The sequence below is a fragment of the Cynocephalus volans genome, chromosome 6 (genome assembly GCF_027409185.1).
Source record: "Cynocephalus volans isolate mCynVol1 chromosome 6, mCynVol1.pri, whole genome shotgun sequence".
NCBI lineage: Eukaryota > Metazoa > Chordata > Mammalia > Dermoptera > Cynocephalidae > Cynocephalus > Cynocephalus volans.
This window is the reverse complement of record NC_084465.1, coordinates 8515430-8529731: the sequence shown is the minus strand read 5'-3', so window position 1 is coordinate 8529731 and position 14302 is coordinate 8515430. Positions and strand designations below refer to the sequence as shown.

The 14302-nt window shown below is 61.9% G+C and overlaps 1 protein-coding gene across 1 annotated transcript in view; it reads left to right on the top strand.

Moving 5' to 3' along the window:
* LOC134379866 (SCO-spondin-like) overlaps positions 1–14302 on the top strand; it is a 53065-nt gene that overhangs the window by 14282 nt on the left and 24481 nt on the right. The window contains exons 31-56 of the mRNA XM_063099151.1: positions 341–432; positions 517–748; positions 880–1032; positions 1247–1387; positions 1480–1662; positions 1808–1958; positions 2609–2762; positions 2851–2905; positions 3767–3871; positions 4200–4418; positions 4513–4640; positions 5355–5511; positions 5594–5744; positions 6253–6325; positions 7329–7386; positions 8680–8856; positions 9170–9345; positions 10151–10340; positions 10424–10588; positions 11462–11641; positions 11761–11883; positions 11992–12121; positions 12207–12332; positions 12488–12579; positions 13448–13621; positions 13917–14081. Of these exons, the coding sequence (XP_062955221.1) occupies positions 341–432; positions 517–748; positions 880–1032; positions 1247–1387; positions 1480–1662; positions 1808–1958; positions 2609–2762; positions 2851–2905; positions 3767–3871; positions 4200–4418; positions 4513–4640; positions 5355–5511; positions 5594–5744; positions 6253–6325; positions 7329–7386; positions 8680–8856; positions 9170–9345; positions 10151–10340; positions 10424–10588; positions 11462–11641; positions 11761–11883; positions 11992–12121; positions 12207–12332; positions 12488–12579; positions 13448–13621; positions 13917–14081 (3750 nt within the window). The remainder of the gene's footprint in view (positions 1–340; positions 433–516; positions 749–879; positions 1033–1246; positions 1388–1479; positions 1663–1807; positions 1959–2608; positions 2763–2850; positions 2906–3766; positions 3872–4199; positions 4419–4512; positions 4641–5354; positions 5512–5593; positions 5745–6252; positions 6326–7328; positions 7387–8679; positions 8857–9169; positions 9346–10150; positions 10341–10423; positions 10589–11461; positions 11642–11760; positions 11884–11991; positions 12122–12206; positions 12333–12487; positions 12580–13447; positions 13622–13916; positions 14082–14302) is intronic.

The window sequence follows — 14302 nt, the reverse complement described above, 5'->3', positions numbered from 1 at the left end:
TTGAGCTGCTGCTGGCCCCGTGTTGGCTCTTCTGCCCTCCAGTGCCTTTGGCTTCCCCTGTAGGGAGGGGGCAGGAGGGCCAGGAGCACAGCAGGACGCTTCTCACGGTGCCCACAGGCTCTACCCAGCTGCCTCCATGCCACGGCCTCTTCCGCTGTGGTCTGGCTCCCCAGCTGTGCCTGAACCTTCAGCGGCTCTGCGATGGGGTCCCTGACTGTCCCCAGGGCGAGGATGAGCTGGGCTGTGGTATGGACACTGTTTTGATGGGGGCCGCAGCTGATGTGGGCACAGAGGGTGGCTCTCACTCTCTGCCAACTGTGTTTTCTCTCTTTTTCCCCAGAGGGACTGCCTGCCCCAGGAGGCCCTAACAGGACAGGAGTTCCCTGCCCAGAATACTCCTGCCCTGACGGCATCTGCATCAGTTTCCAGCTGGTGAGGGTGGGGATGGGTGCTGGAGAAAGCAGAGCTGTTGTGCCACCCAGCACAAAGGGAGCCTTGACCCCATTCCCTCCCCAGGTGTGTGACGGGGAGCCCGACTGTGCATCTGCAGCTGAGGCAGGGCCCTCCCCAGAAGAGCAGGGTTGTGGGGTCTGGGGCCCCTGGAGCCCGTGGGGGCCGTGCAGCCAGACATGTGGGCCGGGGGTGCAGGGCCGGAGCCGCCGCTGCTCCCCACCCAGTCTGTGGGTGCTGCAGCACTGCCAGGGCCCCGAACACCAGTCTCAGGCCTGCTTTGCCCTGGCCTGCCCAGGTGAGGGGCCTGGGGCAGCACGGAGGGGCGGGGCTGGTGGGGCCTGGGGAGAGGAGGGGAGGAGAAGGCTCCCAGACCCCCAACCCTACCTCAGCATCCACCCCTGCCTGCCCTGTCCCTCCACCTCACAGTGGACGGTGAATGGAGCCCTTGGTCTCCCTGGTCTCTTTGCTCCAAGTCGTGCGGGGGTGCCATGATGCGACATCGGCAGTGCCACCCACCCCAAAACGAGGGCAGGAGTTGTGCTGTGCTGCCCGGGGGCCCTCACAGCACCCACCAAAGCAGTGAGTGGAAGGGAGAAGGCACAGGTCGGGGAGTGGAGGGGCTGGTGCTGGGAGGCTGGGAGGCTGGGAGGCTGGGAGGCTGGCCCACCCTCCCGGGGAGGCTGGCCCACCCTCCCCACCCTCCCTACCCTCCCTGTCCCTCCCCACCCTCCCGTACCCTCCCCCCTCCCCAACTCTCCCGAACATCTGACCTCCAGTTCTGGCTTTTTCTTAGAGCCCTGCCCTCAGGACAGCTGTCCCAATGCCACCTGCTCCGGGGAGCTGGTGTTCCGGTCCTGTGCTCCCTGCCCTTTGACCTGTGATGACATCTCTGGCCAGACCATGTGCCCACCTGACCGTCCCTGCAGCAGCCCAGGTAAGGGGGCTCTGGGCCCAAGGGCTGGCTCTGGGCTTTGGGTCTGCAGAAGCCAAGCTTGGCATGAAAGCCTCACACTGGGTCTTCTGTAGGCTGCTGGTGCCCAGAAGGGCAGGTGCTGGGCAGCGAGGGGCGGTGTGTATGGCCCCGGCAGTGCCCCTGCCTGGTGGACGGCACCCGCTACTGGCCTGGGCAGCGCATCAAGGCTGACTGCCGGCTCTGCATCTGTCAGGATGGGCGGCCCCGGCGCTGCCGGCCTAACCCGAACTGTGCTGGTGAGGCCCCACCCTGGCCCTTCCCTCGGGGTCCCAAGTCCCCTTTCCTGACCAGCCAGCTGGGCACCCACCCCCTCCTCCTGGCCCTGCCTCTGGGTGCTCCCCACCCTGAGGACCCAGCTCCTGACTCTTGGCCCTGTCTCAGTGAACTGTGGCTGGTCATCCTGGTCCCCCTGGGCTGAATGTCTGGGCCCCTGTGACAGCCAGAGCATCCAGTGGTCCTTCCGGAGCCCCAACAACCCCCGCCCCTCAGGCCGAGGTCGCCAGTGCCACGGCATCCACCGCAAGGCCCGCAGGTACTCTGTGCCCTCCCACCTCAGGGACTTGCAAGAACCCTGACCCTCACCCCTGCCTCCCACGTGGGAAGCTTCCTGTGTGCCCTTTCCCATGATGGCTACTTCCACATCCACCACTGGTCCCAAGTTAGGAACCCCTGCTCTGTGCTCCAACCAGTCTAAACCCCAGGACTCCCAGCACATCTTTGGGGTCCCTGGCCTTCTCCTACTGTAATTTTATGCCCTCTAGATCCAAAAGGGGGGTCAGTTGAGCCCACAAATGCAGCTGAAGAAACCCAGGGGTTGGAGTGGGCCCTCTGGCTTGCCCCCTGTGCCTCTATAGGTACCTGGGGTGAGGCTGGTAGGGGGTGAGGCCTGTAGGGGGTGCAGCCATATCTGCCTGCCCGGCCCCTTCTGGACTGGCTGCACTGGCCAGCGGTGCTGGCACAAATTGCTTCCTTGCCCCTCTTTTAGTGTAGTTGCAATTTCTCAGGGGCTGGTGTGGAGTGGGGGTGATAGGACGGTCAAATGTCCCAGATTGCCCAGGTCTTTCCCTCTTCTATCACTGAAATCCCAAATCTCAGGAATCCCCTCAATCCAGGCAAACCAGGAGGGTTGGTCACCTTAGGTGAGCCTCCTCACCAGATCAGGGATGCCTCCTTTCTTCCCAGGTGCCAGACAGAGCCCTGTGAGGGGTGTGAGCAGCAGGGCCGAGGCCGCCGCGTTGGGGAACGCTGGCGCGGGAGCCCCTGCAGCGTGTGCCAGTGTTTGCACAACCGCACCACGCACTGCTCCCCCTACTGCCCGCTGGGCAGCTGCCCTCAGGTGAGGGGTGTGTAGAGGACAGGGTTAGGGGAGGCCGATGGAGTGGGTGGGAGGGAGGCAGGTGGCCTGACTTCTGTGCCCCCCACAGGGATGGGTCCTGGTGGAAGGAATGGGAGCATCTTGTTGTCACTGTGCCCTGCCTGGTGAGTGGGTCTGGGGGATGGCAGAGGAGCCCTGAGGGGAGGAGGATCCGGTGGGGACTCAGGGAGCCAGGGGTGGCAGCACCAAGTGAGGGGGCAGCTGGATACCCCAACCTCGGGGTGGCGGGAAGCCTGGGTCCCAGATGCTGGGGGAAGGAAGGGCCCCTCCGGGTGGGAGGGCTTCTCTCTGCCCACCCTCTCTGCCTGCCTCCCCTGTCCTTTTGAGGCTTTCTGCCTCCCCCACAGTGCCACCTGGAGCATGCACTTTTTCTCTGGTTCTGCTGGGCAGATCTGGTTACTACCCTGTTCCCCTCAGAACAGCCAAGACAAAGTTGGACTTTTTAAAGAGCATCTTTACTGAAAATGAGTTATAAATGAAGCAGAAAAATACAAAGCCTCAAAAACTGACATATCCTAAAAGTGCCTCACGGGGTGGGGTGCCGAGGTTGGGACAGAGCCAGCATGCACAGTTGCACAGGTTGCTCACTGCACAGGTTAGCTGGTGAGGAGGGGGCAGACTCCAGCCTGCAGGTCCACCCCCATCCAGAGGCAGCCCCCTCCTAATGCCCAGAGGTGCCCTTAGAGACAGCAGCCTGGATTAGGAACTGCAGCTGCTCAATCCTCATCCCAAAGTGACTTCAGACTGGTAGTTTTATTCTATGTTCTCTAAATATTCAGTAAAAGTGAAAAACCCCAATTCATACCAAGGGAAGGAGGGATCTTTCCCAGCTGCGGGGGGGTTTCCTGGGAAGTCATGGGAGAGAAAGTGCTCCAAGAAGTGGGGAGAGGCCCAAGTGCTGGGCCAGGGACTGGCATGAGCCCCTCTCAGTCTCTCCCTCCTGACCCTTGTGTCTCCTTACACAGGAGAGAACCACACAGTCCACACCATCGCCATTCCCACCCCAACTCCAGGCCCCAGTCCCCAGATCGGACCCCCTCTGGCCACCTATGTTCTGCCTCCACTGGGAGGTAAGGGCCATGTGCTTCTGTAGCAGATGCTGAGAAGGAGACATACTGCCCAGGGGTTGCCCACACCGGGGGGAAACAGGGCCACTGGGACATACCCCTTGCTTTCCGTGCAGTGTATGGTTATCCTGAGGATCTGGAAGTCATCCTGCCTTAAGTTGCCTCCCCTAACTCTGCCCTCCCTGGGCCGCCCTTCTGTCCTGGGCCAGGTCAACTCTGTGGGCCCTTCAAATCCCCAGCTCCCCTTGTAGTTTCCTAACTGTGCCCCTGGCAGGTTCCCGCCACCCTCTGTCCTCCCCCGCTCCAGCCACTCTCTCTCTTCTGCACTTAGACCCCTGCTACTCGCCCCTGGGCCTGGCCCGACTGCCCAGGGGGAGCCAGCGTGCATCGTGGCAGCAGCTGGAGTACTCCCCCTGGGCTGCCCTCCTGGGGGCTCCCACTGAGGGGCCCAGTTTTCAGGGAGGGAGCCCCGGAGAGGATGCTAACGCTGAGTGGCACACCCGACCCCTCTACCTGCAGCTGGACCTGCTGTGGCCCCGCAACCTAACTGGTCAGCAGGGGGCCTGGAGGAGGGGGAAATGATGGTGGGTTGGGGGAGTGGCTCCTTCAGCACTGACCCCTAACCTCGCTCTGCCCCTCCCCAGGCATCGTAGTGCAGGGAGCTGATTCCTCCCATGCTTCTGTCACCAGCTTCTCACTGCAGTTCAGCAGTGATGGTCTACACTGGCACGACTATGGTGACGTCCTGCCTAGCATCTTGCCTCTGCCCCAGGTACCACCTGCCCAAGGTCCCCTGGGCCAGTAACCCACCATATTCCTCTGTGGGTCCCTCATTCTTTGTCCTCAAGGGCCTTTCAGTCTCCCCAAGGGACATTCCCTGCGTTAGATTGCTTGTTCAATACCTGGTAAGTAGCAGGGACCGTGCTCTGTGGAGTGGACGGCTTGTCTGTCAAATGGGTGTTGGAAACCATCCAAGATGCAGGGTAGATACGCGAAGCTCTATAGCAGCCTGCAGAGGGAGGGGTGCAGACACATCAACATCACAGAGGGCATGGGGAGGCCAGACCCACACAGGTCCATGTGGAGAGCGGCCTGGCCCAGCCCTGCCCTCCTGGATTTTGCACTTATCTGGGGAGAGAAGCCCCGCGAAACAGTAGGAATCAGTCCACACCATGTGTTGACTCTCAGCTATTTAAGGAGCACCTGCTATGTGCCAGGCCCTGGGGACACAGCAGTGAGCAGGACTTGGCCCTGCCCTTGCGGTGCCACCAGCCCAATGGAAAAGCTTAGGCCAGGACCAGACCCCCTGCAGCCTCTAGAGACCCAGATGGCCACTGATGGGAGGGCACAAGCTCTGGCAGGGGCAGGGTCTGTGCCCTGAGGGTTGGGGGACTGGGATGAGCAGAGAGGAGGGGGCACTCAGCAGGATTATGGTGGTAGCCTGAACAAGAGGTGGGACTTACCAACCGGCACCCTTTGCTGGCAGCTCTTCCCTGGGAAATGGGATGATGTGGCCCCCGAGGTATACACATTCAGCCAGATGGTGCAGGCGAGGCACGTCAGGGTGTGGCCCCATGATGGCCACCAGAGTGATGTCCACCGCAGTGTCTTCCTGTGGGTAGATCTGCTGGGCTGTGAGCCAGGTAAAGGCCGAGCTGGGGGAGGGAGGGGAAGAAGTGGGAAGGGGTGATGGCTGGAGCCCTCAAGTAATACACCCCCACGCAGTGTCCCCACCAGCGCCCCCATGCCAAGGGGCCGGGCACCGCTGCTCCAATGGTGAGTGTGTCCCCAGAGGGGGCCCGTGTGACGGTGTTGCAGACTGCAAGGATGGCTCTGACGAGGAGGGATGTGTGCCCCTGCCCACAGGTACTGGCAGGTATGTTGTGGCCCGCTGTCCAGCTTGCACTATAGGCTTAGCCTTGGAGGGGACAGCCACATGGGAGGTGCCCTGTACCACCTTCACCACCTCCCCCACCCCTTGTGCATGGACCCTTAGTGCTGGGAAGCACAGCTGGGTGCCTTCGAGGCCCCTCTGCCATGGGGTCTTAGGATTCAGAGCCTTTATCATAGAGTCTGAAGTTCAGTGGTTCTCCAAGTGTGAGGTCCCCGGACAGCAACATCACCTGGAACTTGTTAGAAATGCAGATTCTCAGGCCCTGCCCTAGACTAGCAGGGGCAGTGTCCAGCAATGTGCCTTTTACAAGCCCTCTGGGTGAACCTAACCCATGATCAAGTTGAGAACCACTGTTTAGAGCATCACCATTGTCCAGCCCCAGCCCAGCACAAGCCCTAGGCCTAGCTCAGAGAACACTGACCCCCCACCTGGATGGGGGCCAGGAAGCTGGAAGAGTCCCTGAAGCCCCCTTGGTTATTTTTCTTCCCAGTGTCCTTTCCACAGCCAGAACCCCGGCCCTCTCCTCCACCCAGCCCGGACAGCTGCCCCCGCAGCCCCAAGAGGTGAGTGGGCACTGTGGGCCCAGTGGGGGGTGTGGTGGTGTAGGGGACAGGAGCCGGGCTCCCTGCCTGCCAGCCCTGCCTTTGCCCCTGCCAGCTCCCCACCCCTTCTCCATGTGTGTGCCTGGTGCTGCTTTCTGTCAGTCAGTCTGTTAGTGCCAGGCCTTCAGGGCAGAGTGAATGCCCAGAGGAGTTTGGGGGACAGAGGCCTGTGCCCTGGTAGGGAGGTTATGCCCCCCGGGGCAGGTACCAGTACATCTGACACTCAGAGCCGAGAAGAGCACTGTGCTCAGGGGTCCACAGAGGTTTCCTGGACAAGGCCTGAAGGATGCGAGAAGAGTGTCTGTAATGTGGGGGCGGGGGGGGCAGGCGCGGGCACTTTCCCACTGGGGAGCAGCCTGGCCAGGAGCCCAGAGAGTGTGCATGTGTGCGTGTGTGTGTCTCTGTGTGTGTGTGTACGCGTGTGTGTGCACATGCATGTGTGTGTACGTGTATGTGTGCGTGTGTGCGTGTGTACATGCACACTTGTGTACATGTGTACAACTATGTGCGTGTGTGCAGATGTGTGTACACATTAGTGTGTGCGTGTGTGCACGTTTGTGTGCGCGTGTGTGCGTGCGTGTGCATGTGTGTACGTTTGTGTGTACTTGTGTGTCTGTGCACATGCGTGTGCTGGGGAGCTTGAGGGACAGGAATTGAAGTGGATCACAATAGTGGGCCAGGGCGAGTAGGGGCCCTTGAGCTCCTTAAGGGCAGTGTGCTGGCTTGGGGGCGCCCCACGCAGAGGGGGCAGCACACCTCACTTGCAGAGAAGTCAGGTCCCTCCTCAGCTCTGCCCTGAGCTTGGTGGGGAGGCAGACGGATGATGGAGCTGGGGGTTGTGCTGGGACTGTGGGCGCCTGAGCTGCTCCTCCGTGGGAATGAGAGGCTTGGGGCCTGGACGGGTGTGCGGAGCTGCCTGTGGGGCCGGGGCTCCAGGGGGTGGCTGAGCCCTCTCCCTTTGTAGGGTCTGGCAGAGACTGCGCACTGGCATCCTGGCCAGCTGTCACCTGTGCCCCCCACAGGTATGTGCACAAACTCTAGCCCCCTCCCCATAACCCCATCCCCACCTGCCCTACTAGAGCAAGGGGCAGTTACATCTCAGAGGTTCAAATCCCCTGACCCTTGACATCCCCCCAACTGAGAGGCTCAGGGAGGGAGACACTGGTCGTCACCTTGGACAGAGCCAGGTCCTGCCTCTGCCCACTCTCTGGAATCCCAGGATGTGAGGGCCGTCGGTCAGTGGTGGGGAGGCTCTAGGCTGGCTCCCAGGGCTGAGCCTGTGCCCTGCGGTGTGGCTGTCTCCTCGTGGGGGTGGGAGGCCGCCTGGCCCCTGCTGTGCTCCGTCTGCCGACCTGTTCGGGCTCATGCACCAGGCACCCCTTCCTGAAGCACTTGCTGCCTCTGGGTGGGCATGGTGATGGGCGGGAGCTCTAGGAAGTTGCTCCCTGCCTGGTTGTGGAGCAGCCTCTTGGGGCTACCTGATCGTCCACCTGCACTTTCCCCATAGAGAGGTGGCCAGGGAGGAGGGGAGGGGTGGGCCATGAGGGCAGCGGGTTTGTCCTGGCTCTGTCCTCCCCCACGAGATGTTGGGCACACCACGCCACCTGCCTGGACCTTAGTTTCCGCATCTGTGAGACTAGAAGGGCTTACAGATGGCCACTATGTCCTCCCTGTGAGTTCTGATGGAAGCTATTTGGGAGCCTGGCTGGGCTGTTTTTTATGCCTTTCATGAGAAGCAGATGAAGCAACTTATACCCTCCTCAGGTTCCCAACACGTAGAACCACGAGATGAATTCTAATTTTATTTTAAGTCCAATTCTAGAAAAAAATTCTTTGGAAATTAATCTCTTGCCAGAAAAAGACTCAACACCCTTTTCACTGTAGCTGCCAAGAAGCTCAAAACCAGTTTTTTTATACAGCAGTAGCAGTGGGCTCGTCCTGGGTCTCTGGTAGTGTTTGCTCCTTCTGCTGCTGTGTTTAAATGACCTCAGTCCTTTGTCTCCCTAAATGTCTTATTTTACAGTGAGATTGAGCTTGGGAGTTGCCATATGTGTCTTCTTGAGAATAGAGTACAAACCTCAGATCAAAACTAAGTTTCCTTCTATGTCCAGTTAAAACCCTTCTTATGCTCCTTGGACTACAAAATCCCACTTCCTCCTTGATCTGAGGTCCCTGGGAAGGTGGGATGTAGCCTGTGGTACCTGTGTTTGCCGTGCACCACCCAGAAGCTTGGGATTCCCTCTGGAGGGCCCGTGTTGCTTCCTGCCGTGGGAAGGGGAGCTGGGTGGGCCTCACCTTTCCTTCCTGCACCACAGAGAAGAGGCCAGTGAGTCCTGTCCCAGCCTCTGAGGCTCCTCACCCAAGTTCTGGGGAATCTGTGCAGACGGTGACCATCATCCCCACCTCCCAGCCGGAGGCCAAAGCCCTGCAACCAGGAATGGCAGCCGTGACGGTGCTCCCCCCACACCCAGTGACTCCGGGGACCCCCATGGGTAAGATTCTGAGCCCTTGTGCCTGTGTGCAAAGCCTGTGTGAGCCCATCAACTTCCCTGAGAGGAGGACAGAGGCCCTGGGAGGTTGGCAGCGTTGCTCAGGGTCACACAGCTCAAGGTCATTTCGGTAGGGCCAGGCCTAGGACCCAAGCCTCCTGACCCAGTTCACTCCTTGTCCATTATCCCAAGAGAGGCAGAAGGTGGGGCACACCGGACGCCAAGAAGAGGGAGGTTGGGGACTGCTGGGAGGTGACAAGGAAGGGAGGACAGGGTGGGCTGGGTCCCGGTCAGCTGGCTCTGGTGATGCCCACAGGCCAGAGTGTCGCCCCAGGGCCCTTCCCGCCAGTGCGGTGCAGCCCCGGCCAGCGGCCGTGCGAGGCGCTGGGCTGCGTGGAGCAGGAGCAGCTGTGCGACGGGAGGGAGCACTGCCTTGACGGCTCTGACGAGAGGCGCTGCGGTGAGCACGGGGCCCCCTGGGCTCCCTCGAGAGTCTGGTGTCGCATGGGTGGGGATGGCAAGAGGGCTTTAGGTTTGGGGAAGTCCCACCTTTCCAGCTCATATGGGAAGGACCTGGGAGAGGCTTGGGGCAGCAGGGAGTGGAGAGAAACCAAAGATGTAGGAACAACCAGGAACATGTGTGTCTTTCGGAATGCTGAAGAGGGCAACCGGATAGGCCCGGGTCCCAGCTTGTTTTATAACCTGTCTGAACTGGAGGAGACGCTGCCTGTCCGTCTGTTCGTCCGTCCACCCACCCAGCTGCCCATCTGTCCATCTGCCCGTTCATTCATTCTTCCATCCACCCACCCATCATTTATCCATCTGTCCATCCACGTGTGCATCCATCCATTTATCTGCCCATCTGTCCATCACCCACTCACCCATCCGTCCATCCATCCATCTTTCCATTCATCTGTCTGTCCATTCATCCACCCTTTCATCCAGCCGTACACCCACCTATCCATCCGTACAAAGTAGATCACTGTAATCAACAGCTAGCCTTCCAGTCCGGAGAAGAGAAATCAGGTGTCAGCCAGTCCCAGAGAGGGGCACTCGAAGGGAGCGAACTGCTCTTCCAGATGCTCTGACCTCTCTCTGGACACTCCAAGGTCTTTTGACAACTAGAGAGATGGCGTGAGAGCCTGTGTAGAGCAAAGACCCTGTGGCCTCACCCGCACGTAGTGGAAGGAAGCCTGCTCCGAGCATGGGCTGCGGGAGGCGTGGGCAGGCTCTGGTCCACCCTAGGCCTGAGGGTGAAGGGCTCAGTTTGTCGTTCGGCCAGGAATCACTTATGTAGCTCCCCTGCTCCTGGGCAGCAAGCACTGTGCCCTTCACGGTGCCCACCACGGCCCTGCCTGGGCTGCCCACCTCGCGAGCCCTCTGCTCCCCGAGCCAGCTGAGCTGCGGCAGCGGAGAGTGCCTGCCCGCTGAGCGGCGCTGCGACTTGCGGCCCGACTGCCAGGACGGCTCCGACGAGGACGGTTGTGGTATGTGCAGCTGGCGGGGCAGCCCCGAGGGCCCTCCTCCTGTGTGAGCTGCTCTGAGCCCTGGCCCGCCTGTCCCCCTGCAGTGGACTGCGTGCTGGCGCCCTGGTCCGGCTGGAGCGGCTGCAGCCATAGCTGTGGCCTGGGCCTCGCCTTCCAGCGCCGGGAGCTGCGGCGGCCTCCCCTGCCTGGGGGCAGCTGCCCGCCTGACCGGCTCCGCAGCCAGTCCTGCTTTGTGCAGGCCTGCCCAGGTCAGCCGGCACCCCGGCCACCCCTCAAGACAGCCCCGGCTCCCAAGGGAGGTGGGGATGGGCCCCTCAGGCCTCCTCAGGCTCCTTCAGGTGGGAAACCTGGAGCACATGTCCCATCCAAGACCCTCACCAGGGAAGTGCCCACTGTTCTCCTTTGAGGTCCCCAGTGTCCAGCCTCCCACTATGGGACTCTAGGAGGACAGTGACCTTCTGGTGTCACAGCCTTGAATCCCCAAAGGCTGGTCAGGAAACCTGCTCCCAGCCCTGCCCCTCCTTTCCTGCCTGAGTGGCCTCTAGTAAGTCTCTTAACCCGTGAGCCTCAGGTTCCCCGTGCCATGCGTGTACACTGGGAGGCACTGTCATTCCCACCTTGGAAGGTGCACACGAGGATTAAGGGAGATGGTGTTTGAGGGTGTTTGGAGCCAGCCCTCAGCTGTCTGCTGGCCATGTAACTTGTCACTGGGCTCCAGGCCCACCTCTGTGCATTCCAGAGGGGCTTTCCACACCGTGGTCTCTTCAGCCCCCAAACGTGGCTCCGTACCCTGGCTTTGGTCATCCTAGTCTACCTGCTGCCACCAGGGAGTGCCCCGCCCCAGGATTCTCACAGTCCCAGCCCTTTTCCAGGGACCAGAGTGTCCCTTTATCCTGGGAGGCACCTAGAGATCTTTCCCCAGCTACCCCCACCCATGGGAGGTGTCCTGAGACAGAAGCAGAAGCTGCAGAGCCCCCAGAGCACTGTCCTCGGCTGCCTGGCTGGCCACTGCCCAGGCCCAGAGGGGAGGGATCCCCTGCCACTGCCCGCCCTGCTCTCTCTAACACAGTCTGTCTCCATGGGCTCCTCTGGGTCGACCCGCATTCTTCCTTCCCCTACAGTGGCTGGGGTGTGGGCCATGTGGGAGGCCTGGGGACCCTGCAGCGTCTCTTGTGGAGGTGGCCATCAGAGTCGCCGGAGGAGCTGTGTGGACCCCCCACCCAAGAATGGTGGTGCCCCCTGCCCCGGGGCCTCCCAGGAGAGGGCACCCTGTGGCTTGCAGCCCTGCACAGGTGGCACAGGTAAGGGGGAGCTGGGCTGGGAGCAGGGGCATCCCGAGATGAGCTCTGTGGGTGTGGGGGGTGGGGCAGGTCTCTGGGTCTCCTGGTGCCCACTCCAGCTGGTGCCCGTCTCCCACCAGACTGTGGGATGGGCCTTGTGCATGTGAGTGCTGAGCTGTGCCAGAAGGGGCTGGTGCCCCCATGCCCACCCTCTTGCCTGGACCCCGAGGCCAACAGAAGCTGTGATGGGCGCTGTGTGGAGGGTGAGCAGACCCAGCTGGGGAAGCACGGGGTGCCAGCCAGGCCCACCAGCCCTCAGCCTTGCCTGCTGCCCCCCAGGGGCTGAGTGACCTCCTGCCCCACACCCCCAGGATGCCGCTGTCCCCCGGGGCTTCTTCTCCATGACACTCGCTGCCTGCCCCTCTCCGAGTGCCCCTGCCTCATGGGTGAAGAGCTGAAGCAGCCGGGGGTGTCTTTCCTCCTGGACAACTGCAGCCGATGGTGAGGGCGGCTTGCTGTGGGCAGGACCCTGTGCCCGGGGCTTCCCCAGACCTAAGCAGCTCCTCAGCCTCTCCCTTCCCTGCAGCATGTGTGAGAAGGGGGCGCTGCTGTGCGAACCAGGGGGCTGCCCGCTGCCCTGCGGCTGGTCAGCCTGGTCCTCCTGGGCCCCCTGTGACCGTTCCTGTGGCTCTGGCATGAGGGCCAGGTTCAGGTGTGCCAGGGCGAAGGAAATGGGAGAAAGAGGGGTTCAGAGCCGGGCCTGCCCTGGTAGGGGGAAGGTGGGGGACAGAGACAGGAGGACCAAGAAGGCAGGGGGAAGGGCAGGGAGAGAGGAAGGCAGGTGCCCAGGGCTGCTTCTCTCCCCAGGTCTCCCTCCAACCCTCCAGCAGCTTCTGGGGGTGCCCCATGTGAAGGCGACAGGCAGGAACTGCAGGTCTGCCACACAGAGTGTGGGACAGGTACGGCCAGGAGCCTGGACACAGGAGCTGCCTGCCTCCTCCCAATTCTCCCATCCCCCTGGGAACACAGCGGGATGGGACCCGCCGGCAACTCTGGATGGGTGGTCAGTGAAGCCTGTGCAGTCCGAGAGGCAGCCCTCGAACTGGCCTTGGTGGTGGGGCTGTGATGGGGCAGGGGCAGGGACAGAGGCTCCCACTCACAGCCACGAGCGGGCTGGCCTGGGGGGACAGGTAGCCGCCCCTGCTGGGCTGACTGTGTGCCGAGCTCAGGGAGGTGGGCAGGAGCACCTAGAGGCCAGACGACGGTGCCAGACAGTTTCTCTCTTTCCAGTGCAGCGTGCAGCGGGGGTCTCTGTAGAGCAGGCCAAGCATCGCTGGTGTGCAGGGCAGATGGCATGAAAGAGAAAGAGGGAGGAGGAAGAGGAGGAGGAAGGGGGAGGTCCGGGGGTCAGGGCCAGGCTCTCGCCTAGGAGGGAAGGAGGGGCCAGTGGCGAGTAGCTTTGACAGATGTCTGCAAGGACTCTGAGGTTTCTGGAATAGAAGGATCCGGAAGAGTTGATCTGGGAGAAGTGTGAGCCTGGGTGGTGGCCATGGTAGGGTGCTGGCTGGGGTGTGGAATGGAGCTGGGGCCAGGTTCAGCGGGAGGCTCAGATCCTGGTTCCTGAGCGTGAGAAGTGGCCTGGACAGTAGGGATCCCAAGGAGCTGGGAGGGGACAGAGGCCACATCCTGTGAGCAGCCATTCCCCACCCTCATGAGCCGTTCCCTGACCCCACCCTACCAGCTTCTCAGACCTGACACAGGCTCCCCAACCCTCCCCATCCCTGCCTGGGCCCCTGTGCAATAGGCCTGTCCTATATCCCCCTCCAGAGGCTCTGGCCTGGACTCCCTGGACGTCCTGGTCCTCCTGTTCCCAGAGCTGCCTCTCCCCTGGAGGGGGCCCGGGCTGGCGCCGTCGTTTCCGGCTCTGCCCCATCCCCGGGGACACATCCTGCCCAGGAGAAGCCACCCAGGAGGAGCTCTGCAACCCCCCTGTATGCCCAGGTATACCCGCTCCCTCTCTGGTGTGGCCCAGGCACCAGGAGGAGCACAGAAGAATGACCCTGTGAGCAGATTCCAAATACCTAGAGGGGAGGGGGCAGAGGGGTCGGAGCAAACCTGGCTGGAGGAAGCCACCCGTGATTGGCAGCGTGGGCCTGGCCTGCAGCAGTGTTTGGGACCAACCTAGAGGTGTGGATGTTGGTGGGGGCTGCATGCCACACAGCCATGGCCCCTCCAGCACCCCCCTCATCCCCCCCACACGCCCGTGTCTGTGACTGTGGCCTCGCTGTTCCTGCAGGGCCAAGCGTCTGGGGGCTGTGGGCTCCCTGGTCCACCTGCTCAGCCCCCTGTGACGGAGGCATCCAGATACGTGGCCGCAGCTGCTCGGGCTCGGCTCCCAGGAACTCCACGTGCCAGGGACCCCACAGTCAGACCAGGGACTGCAACACGCAGCCCTGCACAGGTACCGAATTCCCTCCTCATTCTCTAGCTGGCTGCGTCCAGCCCAGCTCCTAGGGCTTTTGACCTCTTCCCCTCCCCCACCTTCGCACATCGGTGACCTCAGGACGGTGCCCTGACTAAGGGAGACTGTGGATTCCCACATCCCCTCCAGCTCCTCCCTCTGCCACCCGCTGGGGACCAGGCACCTGCTGTGGCCAAGGCTCAGGCTCTTTGCTCCTCCCT